At 40.9% G+C, this 20,165-nt stretch overlaps 1 protein-coding gene across 4 annotated transcripts in view; it reads right to left on the bottom strand.

Annotated features, from left to right (window-relative positions):
* Rsph4a (radial spoke head component 4A) overlaps nucleotides 1–17,156 on the bottom strand; it is a 29,844-nt gene extending 12,688 nt beyond the window's left edge. The window contains exons 1-5 of one of the 4 annotated variants that reach the window (XM_087190211.1): nucleotides 16,382–17,155; nucleotides 11,596–11,830; nucleotides 3,429–4,172; nucleotides 2,225–2,357; nucleotides 1,453–1,570 (exon numbers count right to left, since the gene is read on the bottom strand). In XM_087190211.1, the coding sequence (XP_087046337.1) occupies nucleotides 1,453–1,570; nucleotides 2,225–2,357; nucleotides 3,429–4,172; nucleotides 11,596–11,830; nucleotides 16,382–17,001 (1,850 nt within the window). In that variant the 5' untranslated portion in view covers nucleotides 17,002–17,155. Of the gene's footprint in view, nucleotides 1–1,452; nucleotides 1,571–2,224; nucleotides 2,358–3,428; nucleotides 4,173–11,595; nucleotides 11,831–16,381 lie in introns of all 4 variants that reach the window. The other 3 variants (XM_004860175.3, XM_021240656.2, XM_004860176.4) reach the window with 3 other exon arrangements.
* Nucleotides 17,157–20,165: the final 3,009 nt, after the last annotated feature.

A 20,165-nucleotide genomic window follows, 5' to 3' on the forward strand; every position in this document is an offset into this window, starting at 1 on the left:
AACTATGCTACCAGAGGGAATAATTTTGATCCAAACTGCTTAAGGTAAGAAAACCATGGGGCCAAACTTGTCAAAATATACCCTCCACCTAGAACACAAGAATAGGCCTTAGGCAACTTGGGGGTGGGGGAATGTTACCAACTTTCCGGGAAGTTACATAGAAGGGTTTAAACATGTTCCCACTGAATTGGACTATCCTCGGTATATTTAGGGCTGTCCTGTTGGGCAGCTTGTACCACTGATGGTACAAACGGATCTAATCACTTCAGTCTTTTTTGCTAATAAAATTAATAAAAAGCTGCCCATGGGACAGTCATACACGTACCACCTGTGGTTCAAGCCACTAGGCAGTGAGGCCTTGTCATGTATGTGTTCAACGTTTGTTAGCAAACTTGGCTAAGTGAGGAGCCACACGAGGTTAAAAAAACTTGTGTTACTTTTTCAGGACTCATTTTGGGCCATTACAAAAGGCTTTATCTGGGAAGCCTTACCTGGGAAAACTCCCCCCTCCCCAAAGAGGAAAATTGCTGTTCCCACACCAAACAAGGTGTCCAACCAGTGCACTGTCTGAGGAGAGCTGTGGCCAAGGACTCTGGCCCCTCTGGGTGGTCTTGCTCGCTGAATTCCTAACTCAGGTGCATTCATTTCTAGGTCTCTTCTTGTTTGTACCGGGATCGAACTCAGGACCTTGCACTTTCGAGGCAGGTGGCGGCACCGCTGAGCTAAATGCCCGGCTCTGGGTCTCTTCTGAGGCCCGAACAGCCCATTCTTAACTCCATACACCACAGGTGCCTTTTGTCTAGGGACTATGTTAGTGAAGTGACCCAAGTCCGCCCCCCCCCCCCCCCAGTCTGTGACAACCACATTCGTGCGAACCCATGTGACCCTCCGTGGAAGGAAACGGGGCCGGGAGAAGTCAGTTGTCCTGCTTATGCTCACAGTGAGTGATGAGGCTCAGTTCTGAGTTTTGGCTTGTTGCCCTAGTAGCTACTCTGACACCTGGCAGCTCAGCTCTCCAGCTGCACTGCACTGCTGAGGAGAGGCTGACCAGGAAAGAATGGAAGCCCGAGACAAAAGCAGCTTTTTATTCTAGGTGAGTGATAATAGGATTTTGAGTATATTGATTCTAAATCTCTCAAAACTGATCGCTTACAGCATTTTTTATTGTCTTTTATCAAAATGGTCAACAAAAGTAATACAAGTCTTAAACGAAACACTACTTGGAATTATCTCCATCAATCTCAGTGAATAAATTAATCATAGATGAAAAATTATGTTTTATTTCAGTTAAGGGCAAAAGCCCAAATTAGAATCCTAAGTTCAATGATTTACTTTATAATTAGATGTATTTTAATCTTTGCCACACACATAATATGGGAAAGATGAGTTAAAACAATAGTGGCTTAACATTCCAGTGATAACATAATTTCCAGAGCTTAGTCAGATACTTACTTGCCAGTGCAAAAGGCATATGCTCCAGGCCAAAGGTTGGATTGAAGGACTGCAGTACCATATTGTGGAATGAGACTTGAGGATAGTCGTGTTGTCCAAGCGGGTATATTCTGAATCTCTGGAACAGAATTCTTTTTTGGTACTGGGGATTAAACTTAGGACCTTGCATTTGCGAGGCAGCCATGGTGCCCCTGAGCTAAATCCCCAGCCCCTCTAAATCTTATACATGTATTTGATGTAGAAAGAACTTAAAACACCATTTCCATGTAAAATCAGGAGACTTTTTTGATTGTTTTGGAACAACACATTTGAAGTATACGTGACTATATGCACATTCACACATACACACCTTTTTGCTGCAGCGGTTTTAAGGGAAAAGAGGCTTTTGTGGGGGAAGGAATACTACTTTGTCCTATATGCCACCAAAGAAAAGCCAAATTACTACTGATGCAGAAACTGAACAGTACCACATGGGTATTCGACTCTAGCCCTGCCATGTGTTTATGGTCTGCAGAATGCAAGACAGAAGGATGTGCAAGTGTCACCATCCCTGAGGGCAACAGCTCACATTTCCTCCCTGGAGCATTGCTTTGGCTCTGCCCCAGTGTGCAGCAATGGCAGGCTGCCTTGTGGACTCCACCGCTCCCGAGGATGAAGGGAGAGGGGTTTGGCCCTGGTACCTACCCACCTCTTGGAGGTTTCCAGTTCTTACATGTTTACCACACGATGCACATCATGTATAGTTTATGTGTTAATAGTTACATAAACTTACCTAAATCTTCAGAGATGGGTGTCAAAAGAGGAGGCCCCACTTCTTGTTCTATGTAGTCAGGCTCTTCTTTTTCTTCATCTTCTTCCTCCTCCTCCTCATTTTTTGCTATGGGGTTAAACCAAGTACAGCGACCCTGGAAATGCATGTTTCAAGATAGCCTAATGTAGACCTTAAAATTTCAATATTCATTTAGATTGAAGCAATTATCAGGATATGGTTTCACTGCATGGGAAATTAATTTTCCATCCATTCATTCTACATGAATTTACCAAGTGCTATTTCCATCTAAGTAATTCCAACCAAAAAAATTGTACTATTATTTTGCAAGAATTTACCAGTTTCTTAAAATTACAGAATTTGAAGTTTCATGTATGTTTTAAAATTAACAGAACCTTAGTGAAAAAAGTAATGCAATATACTGGTTGTAAGAAAGTATATAAGTTAAGTAAAGCTATCATGATTAACAATTTTTGAATGTGTACTAAGGTTGAGGATTGTAATTTCTCAACCCTAGAGATGTCTCAGTGTATCTGCTATCTAGATCAAAATATAACGAAGATTTTTCTACCTGTAAGTGAGGGAATACAACAGAGTGGTTAGAAGGACGGACTCTGGGTCCATTCTGCACAGCCTCACATCTAACTATATTACTTAGTAGCTGTATTCTCTTTGTCATGTTACTAATGCTTCCTAAATTCTTTGTCTCAGTTTCTTCATCTATAAAATAAAGATAATAATACTATGTTTTTCACAAGGTTGTTCTGGGGATTAATTTATGAATATGTATATATAGTCAATTTAAAATATAGTATGTACATCTGTAATATATAGTATAGTCATAATTTAATACAATCATACATGAAATTTAAGATATAGTGCTATAAACACCTGATACAATAGGTCCTATAACTGCAATATAACACTTTACTTATCCTACTTTTCTTATAATCATTGTTCTTGACATAAAAGGTCTATGTATTATAGAGATAGAATTAAGGGCTGGGGATTTAGCTCAGTGGTTCCACCACCTGGTTCACAAGCGCAAGGTCCTGAGTTCGATCCCCAGTACCAAAAACAACAAAAAAAAAGAGTTAGAATTAAAGAACTTTCCAAAATAATGCATCCATCTCTGATATATAAAAGCAGAGTAATTTTAGAACATACACAAATTAAGTCTGTGCAGGACCTGACAATATTCTCCTACCTGGGGAAGAATGTGCTGTACATGATGAACCCAATTGGATAAAGATTCCACTAGATCAAGCACTTGGATGCCTTCAAAATCAGGGTTTTCCTCAAAGCTATCTCGTCCACTTTCCACCTCTTCCTCTTCCTCTCCTTCTTCTTCACCAAACTGGTAGAATCCTAGAGGACTGACATGGGTCCCTGCTGAAATTCGGGCAATTTGTGCTCGTAAGTAATTGCTCTCATTTCCTGGAAAAGGTGGGTAACTTATGATGGGAGCATCTAATCGCCCAGTAAAAAATTTCTTGATGTTTCTTGCAGTAACAATTTGTGCAGGTGAGACTGATGGTAACTTCACCCATGGTCTTCCTGGTTCGTTGCAAACAAAATAGACGTATTTGTTGGCACCTGTCCTACTTTCTTCTTTTGGTATTGCCTGTGGAGGCTTGTAAAAGGACTTCGGTAACTCATCTTCCTCATCTTTGTCAACCTCACTTTCACCATTGTCCCTCTCTTCAGCTTCAGTGGCATCCTCCTCTTCCACCTCTTCGTCTTCCCCCTCACGAAATTCTACTTCAGCTACAATATAATTCATTTCCAGACCCAAGATCTTGCCCCAGAAGCGGCATCTTTGGACTGGGTGGGTGTCAGTAAGTTGTTTGAGGGCAAGAAATATGCGGTAAGTCTCATCAGTGCCTAGACCAACTCCTGCTTGTTCAAAATAAAAAGCAGACTCCACTACATTTGGAAGAGAGCTTTCTGCCTGTGAAAACAAATGTTATGGTTACAATTTTATTGGTAAATGAAAATGCCTGTTTTCTTGATATTAGCTCTAGTTTCTCCACCTTTTCAACATTTCTTTGAAGATTTAACTTAAGCTATAATAATTCTCAAATTTCAGTTCTACTCACATTATTTGTAAATGTAGCTTCTTATACTTATTGTATTTTATACTCCTTAATATGATTGTTACCCTGTTTTATATCTATATTTTAGGAAGAAAGAATTTAATAACTTATTGGCAATGAAAATACATTCTGTTTCATAAAAAGATTTAAGTAACTCTTACTATGCTAAAATAAGATGTAGTATAACTTATGTTCACAAATATTTAGAGAAAATATGAGTGTAAATATGTTTATATTGCCACTTAAAAATACTTTTGAAACACATGGTTATATGTGTTTAGGGCAAATAAAAATCAACATATCGTATGTACATATATATGGTAACAGTATAAATAAAAGGAAAATGTAATAAAGTTGTGTTCAATTTAATGTGAAGACAATGTAGTCAGATGTGTGTCCCTACTTAGAATAAATAATTTGGGATTTAAGATAATGAAGAACAATATAAATAGTCCTGTAAAAGAAAAACAGGAAAATGAACAAGCTGTCTGAAGAAAAAAATTTTTAGAATGTGGAAATGTAGGATAGAACCTGAGATCAGGATAGAGAAATTGAGAGCATTTGCTATTCTTACAAATGATCTGCTCTCATTTATATTATAGTATCACGATAAATATAATGCCTTTTCCAATCCTCACCTCTTTCGTATATATTATTTTAAGACAGGGCCTCACTATGTAGTTCAGGCTGGCCTTGAATTCACTATGTAGCCCAGGCTGGCCTTGAACTTGTGGTGATCCTCCTGCCTCAGCCTCCTGAGTGCTGGGATTTCACATGTGCTCTACCATGCTGGCTCTTGATATTGAATTGTAAAACTCATTGTTGGTCCTACTCACCCCCCTAGAACTTGTTCTGAGCTTCTTTCATTGGTTTTTTTCTTTTCCTAATTGAGCTGTAGGTGGTAGTGTCCTCAAAGCTTCCTCTGCACCTCAGCAAACAGTGCTTAGTTTGGGAAGAATCCTCCCACACCACCTCGCATCATATGTGGCTGCTTGGAATTTGGATCTTTCCTGATTTTTTACTTTTCATTTTTCCTAAAATTTTATTTTTTACAGTCTTCACCTGGTGAACCCTGTATCCTTTGTGATCCAGATGAAATATCACTTCTGCTACAAAGTCCTACCCAGTTGCTAATAGCAGAAGTAGGTGCTCCATTCTGTGTGGAGGTCTAGCCAGCTGTCAAAGCACTGTAACTCCTAGGCCAAAGCCCTAGTGTGTACCCAGGCTTTTATGTGGTGTCAGAGTTGGGGGCCTGAAGGGATTTTCACAGGTGAGATCCCCAGGGTAAAGAAAGCCCCTGGAGCTGACATCGGCAACAAGACCAGAAGCAAGCATCTTTATTCCTTGGCCCTTTATGTAGGCCACTAAAGAGCCTTAACATCATCAGTCCTTACATAAGCCCATAATGCATGTGTGATAGTCTATGCTAGCTCATGCTATGTGTGTCCCGTTGTTCATATGTGCTAGATGGCGGGGTCATGTCCTTAAGGGTCCTCAGGTGCCCTGGGCCTTGAATCCATCAGAAGTGATTCCCTACATCCCACCCCTTCAAAGGTTGGGGGAATATTGCTTCTTATGAGTGGCTCATAGGGCTGATCCTTGTGTACAAACATCACCACAACAATAAAGAGAACAAAATAATATTACTAACACTATTGTTGGCACAACACAGCTTGTGGCCACCCAGCAACATTACTTGATTTACTGTCATCCACCCCCAACCATTATATATAACAGGTTCCAGTTCTTGTCAGGTGGTCATGCTCTTCTGGATCAGTGCTTTAGCAGTCTGGTGGTGTTGATCCCAGGTAGAGCCCATCTGGTTTTGTTGCTACCAGTCAGTCCAACTGAGCAGGGACACTGGTGTGATCCTCCACAGGAGGCCTTCATCTGCATTGGTCCAGGGTTCAGTGCACACCCAACAATGTGATTGTTGGTGTACATGGGCAAACGTGTGCCCAAGAGATGATGCTGTTGGCATGTCTTATCCTGACCAGAAGGACAGGACAAAAAGAGAAACCATTATAGGGAGATCCCGCCTTTCTAGGAGGATGCAGGCCATATGCTCACCCTGCGATAGGATTGTGGCTGGGATCATCTTACCCCCTGGCCTAGAATACCATACTGGCAGCCAGCAGGTCAATAGCCAGGATCAAGTCTTTCGTGCACGCTGCAAGCAGTTCTTCATCAGGGCTATGATACCACATAGCAAACATCATTTGTCACATGCCCATTTCCCACAGCACAGCTACTAAGTCTAAGTAGATTGTCCATTTTGTGACTTGCTCTGGCAGGTCGCCTGAATTTGCCCAAACCAGGCGGGCTGCTGCTATCAACCAGTTTTATCAAAATCTCATTACCTGCTCTTGGGGCTGTCCGCTGCACATCCTGCAAAACCCATTGCACAGAGTGGGTGTTGGCTATGCTAGCTAGTTGGAACATCTCTCGTGGGGTTGACATTGTTAGCAGCCACTTCGTCCCACAACATAGCCTCATGGACACTGTTTCACCCACCTTTTGATTCAGTTGTTTTGCCACCTCTCATAGCTCCATGGCTGTGTAGGTTGTATTTGTTGTGTGACAGGTAGACATGGGTGGTCCCCTGTCCCCCTCCTCGGGTTAGGGGCTCCTCCACCCCTACCTCTTGTCAAATAGCAGGCCTTGTGTGCAGTGCCAGGGGACTTTCCTGGTGATGGGGACTTTGCTTTGGGAGGAGGTGGTGCTCCTCCAACACGGCTTTTGCAGTGGCCAGTCATTGCTCCAGATTCCCCTCTCTTTGTCCCTCTCACTGGAGGAGATCTTCTGCCTCTTGTCCCATATGGTAGAAAAGAATGAAAACCAGCCAAGCCATCTGTCCTGTCAACTCATGGGGTGGAGGGATTCAATATGACCTTGGGTGTCAGTTGAACTGCTTCCCAGTCTTTGGGGGCTTTCCATGCTGCCAAAAAGCTGGCTACAGGTAACCAAAGTGAGGCCGGGAAATGTCCGCATTTTCCTGGGGTCCTCCCTTGCCATCAGGCACTGGCCCCATAGGCACCAAGGGGACACTCACCTCATCCTGCCAACTAGGCCACTTGTCTGGGTTGGGGGGGCTGAAGGGCTTGTGGGTGAGGTCTCCAGGGTAAAGAAAGTGCACAGAGCTAACATCAGCAACAAGACCAGAAACAAACATCTTTATTCCTTGGCCCTTATGTGGGCCACTGCACAGCCTTACATCATTATGTCCTCACATAAGCATGTAACGCATGTAGTCTATCCTAAGTCATGCTTACATAGGTGTGTCCCATTGTGCACATGTGCTAGATGGCGGGGTCATGTCCTTAAGGGTTCTCAGGTGCCCTGGGCTTTGAATCTATCAGAAGTGATTCCCTACATATAGACTATCCATACTTCTCAGAGTATTTCCATGTGACTGTCCCTGAAGCACAGAAAGTTAAGTCACTTACTCCAAGTCACACAATTAGTGAGTGACTGACCCAGAATTCTAACTCAGCTCTAACTCCAAAGCCCAGGTTTTTCCCATCATATGAGGCCATCTCTTTATTGTACTAATCAAATAGCTTTATTTTCATTGTCTCTCTTACTAGATTGCAAGCAACTTAAAGTCAGAAAAGTCTTTTCAGGGCTAGGGATTTAGCTCAGTGGTGCCATCGCCTGCCTCACAAGCACAAGGTCCCAACTTCGATCCCTGGTACCAAAAAGTAGTCTTTTCACACATACATCCCCATACCTAGAATGCAGTAGATAGTCATAGCATTTGCCAATGAATGAATGAATGAACGCTGAAGTCTAACCACGACTAAAAACATGAGTGCAGTACACAAAGAAGTCAGGAACAGCATTGTCACATAGCTGATGTCTCATTCCCTGGGAAGCCAGCTCTTCCTGTTCCTGCTTTAAGGTGGAGCTTTTCATCTTCACCTGATGACTCAGCTTTCCCTGGTTCTAAAACCAATTCTACCCTTTTCATCAGGATGATTTATTGACTCTGTAAGAGGCTGCCATGGCTTGTGTCTAGATGTCTCCCCAAAACCTCATACACTCACAAATGGGGCTTTGGGAGGTGGCTGGATCATGGATGTGTGAATATGGATTAAGGGCATGTGAAAACTGAATTACTCCACTGGTTGATTTAGCATAGTTCTGGGTGTGAGTAATGGGAAAGCCCACCCTAAGTGTGGTTGGCACCATCCAGTAGGCTTTTAGCCTGAATGAGATAAAAGAGAAAGGGAGGCTTGCCGCTTGCTGCTTTCTGCCTACCCAGCCATGAACTGGGTGACGGTTGATTGATAGTGTCTACTTGAAGTTTGGTTAAGAGAAGCTTAGCTAAATTGGCTCAGCAATTCCATGCCCTGAGGTGTGGAGGATCCACCCTAGGGTGGCTTGGTTGCCTGGAGAGTATAAAGGGGAAATGAGGAAGGGTGCTGCTGCTTCTGTTCCTTGAGAAGAGCTCCAGTCTTCCCCTTGGACATCATCTCCTGCCTTCTAGAGAGGATTCTTCAGCTCCTTCATTCTTCGGATCCTTAAGCCTTCCAGGTGTAGACTTTTCAGGCTTCCATTGGCCTCCTGATACAGACTTGCATGAGACACTGCAGTGAGCTCCAGACCTTCAACTCAATCCTTCGGTCTCCAGTGTGAAGACAGATCCTGTGCACTCTTCCTCATCTGACTCTGTGTGTGGCCACTGTGAGCCAATCTTGTCAATTCATATATATTTGTATATCTTGTGTTGTATCTGTTTCTCTAGTAAGTACTGATGGATACAAACTGTTTCTCCCCTACAATACCCCTCTGTCATGCTGCCCTGCCTTGGGGTCAGCTGACTATGGACTGAAACCTCTACAAACTTAAAGTAAAATAAGAATTTCCTCCTTTAACTTGTGGGTGCCAGTATTTTGTCTCAGCAATGAGGAAATAACTAAGACGGGGCTTAGACTCCAGGTCAAAACAGGTTATTTCTATCTTCGTCCAATATGCTGGTTTTAGGCTGGGGATCCCTATGACACTATGCTTTTCCATACCATGGTGCCCATTCTGACCTTGCTTTGATTAATGTCTCCAGAGGAAATCTTCTGTCTGCCTCATGTGTTGTGCTCCTGAGACCTCATAACTGTGCAAGGCAACTCAACCAAATGCCACCTTGTTGAAGCAGCCTGGTGTTGACTCCTGAACCCAGTCATCTGTTCATTCTGTACTGTGGACCTCATTGTCATGAGTTGCTGAGCCCTAGGCTTGTGCCTACTGTCTAGGTCCTAACCTTTCCCCTGACAGAGTGAGTCTCTTTTTTTTTTTGAAAATAGATTACTAATATCAGATTTGTAACTTATATAAACTTCTTTTTGTAGTAATGGGGGTTGAAATCAGAGTCTCCTGCATGTCAAGAAAGTGCTAATGGGGAAAAAATAAGAACCAAGATGCATTATATAAAGGTACAATTCCCAATGAGAAATGTAATTGTGTTGTATACCTACAATGTACCAATAAAAAAATTTAATACAAAAAAAAAAAAGAAAGTGCTTTACCACTGAGCTACATCCCCACCACTTTATACAATTTAAGCTTGAGTCAGAGTCTTGCTGAGTTGTGCATGCTGACCTAAAACTTGCAATCCTCCTGTCTCAGGCTCCAGACTAGCTGGGATTACAGGAATGTGCCATTAGGGCTGGGGATTTAGCTCAGTGGTTCCACTGCCCGCCTTGCAAGCACAAGGACCCGAGTTCGATCCCCAGTACGAAAAAAAAAAAAAAAAAGAAAAAGGAATGTGCCATCATACCTGACTGAAGCCAAAATTTTTGTGATACACCAGATTTTCTGTATAATATAGCTCCCCCACCATCACCAACTCTCTCATTAATATTTTAATCTTTTTGTCTATGAAGATTAAAAAGCATTTTATTCCTCTTCCTTACCTTATGTCTCGTGAACATAATATGCATAATATTAAGACATAATAGAAGGAGCTTACCTTGGAAGAGACTGCAAATGACATTAGAAGTACTTCTAAATTTCCTGGTAGATTTAAGGGAAATGTGGAAGTTGATTCAAAAATTCAATTTTTAATTACCATTATGTAACACTTAATGATGGATACATTCTGAGAAATGTCTCATTAAACAATTACGTTGTGCAAACATGATAGATGGTATAGCCTACTATGCACCTAGTGCACAGTGTACATAAGTGTATGTGCTATGCTTTCATATAACTGCAGTCCAGCTTTAATACACCGTCTTACTTTTCTCATTGCTGAGACAGAATACCCAACACCCAAAGTTAAAGGAGGAACGGTTTCTTTGGTTTGATTCACAGTTTTCTGAGGTTTCAGTCCATAGTAGCTCCAAGGCAGGGTGGCATGGCAGAGGGGCACTGCAGAGGAGAAGCAGTCCACAGCAAACAGGCAGGCAGGATCACATTAGCACTTTTTCTGTCCCTTATATTTTAGGCAGTCTGCCCACCCTAGGGCAGGTGTAGCACTCACACCCTTAATCCTAGCCAGAGCTGTGCCACACCAATCAGTGGACTGGTTTAGTAATCACACAGCCTTGATCCCAGCACCACACACTCTAGATCCAGCCACCCCTAAAAGCCCCTTCCCCCCATGACTGCATGAGGTTTTGGGGGGACGTCTAGACACAAGCCGTAACATACAGCTTCAGTGTAACCGCAGTGCCGTAGGTTTGCTTCTATCAGCCTCACCGCAGACACGTGGAGAATGCATTGCACTACAACCTCACCACAGCTTCAGAGTCAGTAGGTGATAGAAATTTAACTATATCTGACATTCACTATTCACAAATATTTAATAAGAAACAGCCATATACCTAAATCTGTACCAGACAACTTGGAGAATATAAAATACAAAGAAACCATCTTTTCTGTTACCAAGAAAGTTACCACACACAAACTTCTAACAAAAACTAAGGCCTATAAAATGTTGCAACTCCATGTGAGCTAGGCCTAGTGGTACATGCTTGTAATCCCAGCATTTGGGAGACTAAAGCAGGAAGATCATGAGTTCCAGGCTACATAGCAAGACCCTGTATCAAAATAACAACAACAATAACAAACCACACAATGTGAAAAACTAATTAACGAGGAAGTAAGTGGTACACAGTGAGTGAGTTAATTGGAGGCTTGAAAATATTTAAGGAAATTAAGATACAAATACTATTTAGAGAGCCATAAAAACCACTTGCTATGAATTTAAAGCCATACACCCTCATCTTCCCAGACCCCCACCCCAGAATTTAACCATTAATATTTACAGTGATGACTTACTATTTCATCCTCCAGTTCTTGGTCAGCTCCTTCCAAATGTCCCTGGAGAAAAAGAGCCTTTTGCCTCTCTGCCATTTCATACGTTGGAAGCATCTCATTCTCATTTTGGAGTGTATCTAATTTTTTACTAAAATGTGCCATTTTCACATCTTGGCTGATAGTTTCAATGAAGTCAATAGCATTTTCAGGACGCTCATCTAATATCTTGGTCAGCATATTAGAAAGATGATCATATCTACTCAAACAGAGGAAATTCCAGATCATATGCACATCAAGAGCACTTATAGAAGTATTTCCTGCAGGTTGCTTGGGTTTAGGGAATTCATCAACCTGACATCATCAGAGATTTTCAGTGTAGATGATTTCTACCATGTCAGAGAGAAGCTATCCTAGAATTTTCCTTAGGAAATGTCTCTAATAGGATATAGATGTTTAAATTATTAGAGAAAAACATATTAAAGCAAGACACATCATCCATATCCGATGGATATCCACATCCGCATCTTCACATTTCATTTTGGTTACATATTTAAAAGTGATTAACATTTTCATTGTTACTGTCTTTTCCATTCCCCTGTCTTTGCCAACCCAACTTGACTTCTAAATCTGCTGATTCTGTCTTTAAGACCTGTTTACTTCCTTTCCACCTTTTTTCTGGTACCGGAGATTGAACTTGGCACCTTGTGCCTGCGAAGCAGGTGGCAGCACCACTGAGCTAAATCCCCTGCCCCATTTCCATCCTATTTTTAAGCCAGTTATTTACTTTATTTAGACCTACAAGGAATAAGTTTCATAAGGCAGCCTCCACTACACACAACTAAGACAAGTATCATCATGTATTACATTTATTAAACTGTGATGACCGATATTTGGTTTCATTCGATCAAAACCACGGCCCTAGCTGTCACTTCACAACTGAAGTACTGAAACTGCCTCTATCCCCTAATTCGCTATATCTTATGCATTACTGTTACTATGGGCCTTTTCAATACCAGATTTACAACGCAGATTTACTTTTAAGAAGACAAACCCCTGTCAATCTCTCATGGGGAAAAGAAACTTATGTTCAGGATGGAACTTGCATAAAATGACTCTCTGCATCACATCTCTCCAACCTTTTTCTAGTTCAATTAGACCTGTCCTGTGAGGTAAATCAAAGAAAAATCACTTTTGTTGCTAAATCCCCCCTGAGAGACTTCATTTGTCCCAAACATAACATTTCTCTCAAAAAATAATTTTAAGCCCCCTTTATTCTCAAAGACTCACACTCAAGCTGTTCCCCAATTTCCCTTAGCTTAGAGTGGCCCTTTCTGGTGACACAGAAATGCTGCTGAGGAGGTCACATGCATTATTTCCTGCATAGCAAGCACATTAGGCCCTTTCATAGCCAAGATCAGACTTCCATTTTTCTTACGTCTTCTCCCTTGCTATAATGAAACAAATATATGCTCAATAGCTGCCTGTTTTCTATTAACTGACCTGAGATGTTATTCTTTTTTTCCTTTAATGTCTATATTTCTAATGGATTTTAAGAATATCACAGAAAATATGTAGATTATATGGGCAACCCATGTGAAGGGCAGTTAAAATATTATATTTGAAGAACAAATCCCTCTGCAAATCTTGCCATTCTTTTTTTTTTTTTTTAAACAGGGTTTTGCTAAGTAGTTCAGGCAGGCCTCAAACTCGTAGCAATCTTCCTGCCTCAGCTTCCAAAGTGCTGGGATTACAGGCGTGCACCACCAAGCCTGGCATGCTATTCTTATAAATGAACAAAACTTGAGAAACCTTCATTAAGCTTTCTTAATATTTACTCAGGGAGGAGCCTCTGTAGTTCAGATGAGAAAAATTTTCACATAAGTTCGTGGACAATTGCTGTGTTTGTAAGGAGAGGGCTTGATTTGCTCCAATACCTGGTGTATGAATCAGAATATCTAAACCTGAATTTTTACTTTATTTTTCAGGTTTCAGTATAATGTCCATATGTGTTTTACTCATAGTTCTTCAGTACATATAGGCTATAAATGTTTTCTAAGTCTACACCTGAAAAAGGTATTGTGTGAAATCATGATATATATTTGTTAGGTATTAATTCATGATGATGATTTTTCATTTAGGGAGAATTAATGTTTGGTTTTTTGGTACCGGGGATCAAACTTGACCCTGCGCTTGTGGAGGCAGGCACGGTGCCACTGAGCTAAATCCCCAGCCCAAGTTGTTTTAATAGAATGGTAGAAAAGAAGGAAGTAATTCTTTTCTGTAAATGGAAAACCATGATCAGATCCTGTATTTAATCAAAGATTATTTTAATTGCCACAAAAATAGATTTTATGTCTGTCAAATTAGATGTACAATAAGAAATGGAAATTAAAGCCATCTTTACTAAGCTGTTTTGGACTGTTGGCTCTAAAGTACTTAAACAGTGAATATTAACCCAAGATACTGATTAATGACCTAAGAAATAGAATTTGAAAGCCAAATTAAATTTTAATATTTGGCTGATATCACTTGTAAAATGATTTAATGAGGCTATTTTCTCACTTTAGTTTTTGTATTCAATTTCATATTTTAGTAAACTTACAAATATTTATAATGAGCTGTTTTGCTATTTTAGAAAAATTTGAAAATTCATGCTTGTTATTTAACCCAGGATGTTATAACAGGAAATATACCATAGAAATTCAAGTAGAATTCATACTGAGTAGCAAATTACACTCTAACAGTTTAAGAAAATTGTAATTTAAAATAGTAATTTATAAATAATATTGTATTTTTAAAAATTAAATTTAAATTTAAATAAAAATAATTTTAAAATAAAATTTAAAATTTATAATTTATAATTTTAAAATTAAAGGCAGGGGTGAAAAATAAGAACCAAGAGAGACTATGTAAAGGTGCAAATTTCCAATGATGAATGTCATTATATTGTATACCTAAAATGTACCATTGATTAGAATGAATAATTGATAATGCAAAATAGGAAGAAAAGGTCCAAAGGGGTAGGGGAAGTGGGAGGGGCAGGGGAAAGGAAAGAAGGGAAAGGAAAAATGATGAGAAATGGAAAAAACGGAAATAAAGGCTTTGTAAATAGGAAAGGGTGGAGGGCATGAAGGGAGGGCTAGAAATGGGGAAAAAATAAGAACCAAGATGCATTATGTAAAGGTACAATTCCCAATGAGAAATGTAATTGTGTTGTATACCTACAATGTACCAATAAAAGAATTTAATAAAAAAATTAAAATATAAAATAGCATTTTATTTATAAATAATATTTTGAATTGCTCAATCTCGGGTTTAGTGAATCTTGGGTTTAGTGGGTTTATTCTCCCATCAAATATTATTTTTTAATTAGACTTTAGAGGACTGAGGATTTAGCTCAGTGGCTCTGTGCCTGCCTCAAAAGTACAAGGTCCTGAGTTTGATCCCCGGTACCGAGGTGTGGAGGGGAATAGACTTTCGAGTCATATTTTCTGTTTCTTAAAATGAAATAATGACTGCCAATATATGCTTCATTTTATATTCAGCATACATTCATTATATATTCAGTAGGCATTATATATTCAGTATATATTCATCATGTATTTAGTAGGCACTCATTATTTTCTGACAAAACAGGAGGCACCTTGGCAGATTATGATGAGAACTGAAACAGATTCAGAAGGTGACCTGTACTCTTCTGCCATTCATTCATTCATGTTCAATAAGTTGATATCATCATACTAGGAGATAAACATAGAGCAGTGTACAAAACTCACATGGTCACTGCATTCTGGGGCCTGCAGTGTAGTCCACTGAGTTAGGAACTAAAATGTAAGTCCATAAATATGTACACAGCTATAAATGGCTCTGAGTACTCTGAAGGAAAAGATAGGCTATTATAATTGAGTTCTACGGAAGTTGAGTTCTGAAGGACCAGTAGCCAGCCAAGCACAGGACTAGGAAAGAAGTCTCCAGGCCAGGGGACCCACATAGCAACTCTCGAGGCCATGCAGCTGGAGCAGAGCCACAGGGGAGGGAAGTGTGAGTCACTGGTGCCCTGAGCCTGTGGATCCAGCAAATTAAGTAGTCTAGGAGTCGGTTCCTTCCCCTACAAACAAATGGGTTGATTTGATGTTTTCTAAAGTCCCTTCTAACCATACCTTTGACAGACTCTGATTATGTAACCCTAAAGGCAAGCATCTATAGAAATCTGTATTGTTAGGAGTTCTGAAATTAATTATAATGGGATACCCGGAGCATACCTGGACTGCTGGTCACCAAATGTGAAGAGACATCTGGATAAAATGGGAATTTTCTAAATGGCCTGGGTGATGACAAATTCTCACAGTTTATCCAGAACTGGAGGCTTTTTAAGGATATAGTACATTCAGTGCTCAAGGCAGGACGTCCCCAGGAAGCTGAGGTACTGGTCACCTCAGGGCTGGCCTGGAAAGTGGCTCAAAGCCATACTACACAAGCACGAGAACTTCTGGATTTTAGACACAGGCCTTCTCTAACACTGTAGGCAATTATTTTTTACAAGCATCCTGGAAAGATGCTTAAAGTTTGCTTTTATTTTCTCTTCAAAGGGCAAGACTCATAAATGATAGGTTTTATTTCTGTGCACTAGAGTCTTTAAATTCTAAGAGACCCCACTGCTTTTAGTGCTGTGATGAAATTTTATGACTTTCTTTCCCTATATCATTTTAAGTGTATTTCCGTTTACCTAGAGAAATATACCGTCACAGATAACCCCCAACCTTTTCACTTCGTCAGACTGCTCTCCTTCCTTTTACCCTAGACTTACAGGTTCAAGCCTGTCTTGCTGCTGGCCCGAAGCAGGTAAACCTTGGCGTTCTGCACCGCGATCTCAAGAGTGCTGGGGGCCGCCTCAGAGGCCTTGGGCCCAGGCTGATCTCTGTTCTGGTGGCTGCTCCAGGCCTCCTCCTGGGCACTGCCAGGTCGCAGCTCCTGTGGTTTAGAGGGCTTGCTACTTGGATCGGGTTGCTGAGTCAGTGCAGAGGTGTCCTGCCCCGATTGGCTTGGGGGAGCCGATTCCCTCGCATCAGTCGATTGCCCCGGTGGGTCAGAAAGAGGAGTCCCAGCATCAAGAGTCCCATTGGTGATCCTGTCTAGCTGCCGTAGGGCCCCGAGGTCCTGCCTGGCCAGAGTCGACAAGGGCTTCTGAGGCGATGGCGGGGAAGACGACGCTGCTTGCTCCGCTACGGGGCCTACGGGTTCGGGGGTCCGAGCACGGCTGCTCCTGGGCCGGGGGCCGGGGTCTGGCGCCCACTCGACCTCCCAGGGCCCAAATGACTCGGGACCAAGATCCTGGGGAGAAGCTGCTGTCTCTTCTTCCCACGGCTGCACTGCTTCCGCCAGTTGTTGGTTTTCCTTTTCTTGTTTCAGGGTGGTCGAGTCTTCCATGGGAAGAGTCGAGAAAAAAGCTCTGATGACCGGGACGTGAAGGTCGGGAAGAAGGCAAAGCAAGGCGTCGCCTAGCGAAGGTCTCCTAAGTGATTTCTGCGTTCAGGCGCTCTGCAACTTGCAGCGTCCGGTCTCCATGGCAACCCCGGGGGCGGTTCTTCCGAGAACAACTGCAGGCCTGCTGCCAGGGTTGTAGAGAGGCTGAGGTGAGAATCCTAGATTTGTGATTTGATGGAGACCCTGTCCCTCTTTCTTGCTCACCCAATCAGACCCGGACTCTATAGCTACTGTTTGGAAACCAAATTCATGGTCCGGTGCCCTGAGCTCAGGGCGATTTAGGGCCACCTGATAGTGTGATCCAAGTTGTACCATGAGGAGCAAGTTGTGCATTAGTGAAGAAACAGTGTGTGTGGGGGGGGGCAGGAGGGAAAGGTAGGAGGAAGAGAAGAAGAAAGGGAAAGGGAAAGAGAGCCTTGGGAAACCTTGTCTCTTGGAAAAATAAAGAAGGACTGAGTTGCTTCCCTGCTTAGGGTGAAATCTGGTTGATTAGTAGGCAGAATACATTTTCAAGGAGAAGGCAATACAAAAGTTACTCTGTGTAAACAGTTTCGTGGGCTACTTCTTTTCTAATAACTGAAATTCAGATGAATTCCACAGCTATATTAATATAAAAATATTTATTTGATAACATGCATGTGAATTCATAATTTTACAATGATTTAAGGTCATGAGTATGACTATTAATTTTTGTATGCTCTCTCCCCCATGAAGAAGGTATAAAGGACTGGACCATATCTAGACTTGACTGCAAGCCATAAAGTAGTCAAGTCTTTAATATTAGTTTATTTTGCATTTCTCTCTTTTTTTATAATAAACCACCTAATAATACTTTGTTATTTTGCACTTTACATTGGTGTGACTTCCATTCAGCAAGTCGTCAGTGATAATTCTAACTTCATGGAAGAATATAAACTCCTGTACCCACAGTTTAGTGTGGGAATCAAAAATCCTTCAATAGTTTGATATAAGTTATGGATCTTTTCCCTTCCACTCACATAATCTTGCATTTAATTTCTGCTGGCTCAGGGAGTCCTTAATGTCAGATCTTCCAGATTTAGAATCCTTGGAATTCTAAAAGCAAAAGATCAGTTAGAACTATAAGTTGGTTTCTTTGTCACTGGTGCAAGGTTTAGATCAAACATTCCTCTCCTTAGTGGATCTTTTTTACTCCATCTGTTATAGTTGGCAAGATATGGTGGAGGCCTTTTATTTTTTTGTACTGGGGATCAAACTTGGGACCTTGTGCTTGCAAGGCAGGTGGTGGAACCATTGAGCTAAATCCCCAGCCCTGGTGGAGACTTTTTTTGTGTAGAAAATAGGCTAGAACATGGTGGTAAGGCCAGGACAAAGGAAGCATAAAGGGACAAGGTGCTTAGAGGTTGTTTGTCTCTCCAATTTAGGAGAGAAGAACAATTGAAAAGAAGTGTAAGAAAATGTCCATTGCCATTCCTGCTTCATCCCCAAACTATATTTAGAAAGACTAAACAAACTTCAATTTGCTTCTCATTGTTCTTAGAATAAAGATCAAATTCTTATGCTTACCTCCCCAGCTTCATCTAAAGCCATTCACCTTAATACTGGCCTCATAAAATAAGTTAGGAAGTATTCTTTCCTCATCTGTTTTCAGGAATAGATTGTGTAGAATTAGCATCATTTCTTTAAATGTTTAGTAAAATTTATAGTAAAACTGTATTTTTAGAGATTTCTACTTCCAAAGATTTTAAGTATAAATTCAATTTCTTTAGTAGTCCAATTACAAGACTGTACATAGGATCTCTTTTATCTTGGTTTTATATTGGTAGCCTGTAATTTAAAGGATTTTTTGCATTTCATCTTAGTCATTAAATTTATTTGAACTGGGTTCTGAATACTACACTCTTCCCTTCTTATCCCTTTAATGTTGTGAAGTGCTGTGATATCTCTGTTTTAATTCCTGATATTGATAATTTATGTATGTTTTTTCTTGGTGACTCTTATTGGAAGTTTAGCAATTACAACACTATTTAACAAAATTAGCATTGGGTTTAATTACTTTCTCTGGTTTTTTTTATTTTCAATTTCACTGATTTCTCTTCTTCATTATTTCTTTGTTTCTTTCTTACTTTGGTTTGTTTTGCTCTTTTGTTAGAGTTTTGGACTAAAAACTTAGATTGATGATTGAGATTTCATTTATAAGCATTTAGGGTTTTATATATTCCCTTTAGGCACACCACTGGCTCAGTCCCACAGATTTTGATACCTTATTTTCTATTAATTCAGTTGAATGTGGGGTTTATTTTGTTTTTTGTTTGTTTTTTTGTTTTGTACCAGGGATCGAACTCAGGACCTTGTGCTTGCAGGGACAGGCGGTGGCACCACTGAGCTAAATCCCCGGACCCATTGAATGTGTAATTTTAAATTTATTTTGAAACTTTCTCTTAGTGTATTATTTATGCATGTGCTAGAACTTGGATTTTAAATGTCCCCTAGAGACCACATGTGGAGACGTGGATCCCATGGTGGTGCTGTTCCAAGGTGGTGGACACTTTAAGAGCTGGGATGCAGTGTAGGTCTGTGGGTCACTGGGGTCACTGCCTCAAAGGAGATGGTAGGACACCAGACCTTCCCTCTTTAGCTTTCCAGCTATGAGGTGAGGGGCTTTGTTCTGTCACTCATTCTTGCCATAATGTGCTGCCCCAACATAAGCCCAAAAGCAATGGGGCCAAGTGAGCCCCCAAAACTGTGAGTCAAAGGAAACTTTCCTCTTTTCAAATTGATCATCTCAGACATTTGTTATAGTGATAGACAGCTGACTAAAACAGAAAATTGGTCCTGGAAAGGGGCTATCTTTGCTTTTGGCGTATACATAATGGTGTGGAGAAGCTCATGGAATTGGTTTAAAGCAGGGATTTGAATAAACAGGCTAGAAAAACCTAGAATGTCATAGTGAGGACTCAGAAGAGTAGAATTCTAATAGAAATATGGACAGTAAAGGGTATATTTTTAAGAAATTTTTAATTTTATTAGTACATGCTTGCAGTTCATGCAGTTTATAAGCATCTTGGGGCATGGTTACATGTACATACCACAGCTTCTTTCTTTAATCCCCTCTCCCTTCTCTCCTC

This window comes from Heterocephalus glaber, unplaced genomic scaffold, assembly GCF_053883595.1.
Source record: "Heterocephalus glaber isolate CG9 unplaced genomic scaffold, H.glaber_assembly_v1.0 deba00001550, whole genome shotgun sequence".
Lineage (NCBI taxonomy): Eukaryota > Metazoa > Chordata > Mammalia > Rodentia > Bathyergidae > Heterocephalus > Heterocephalus glaber.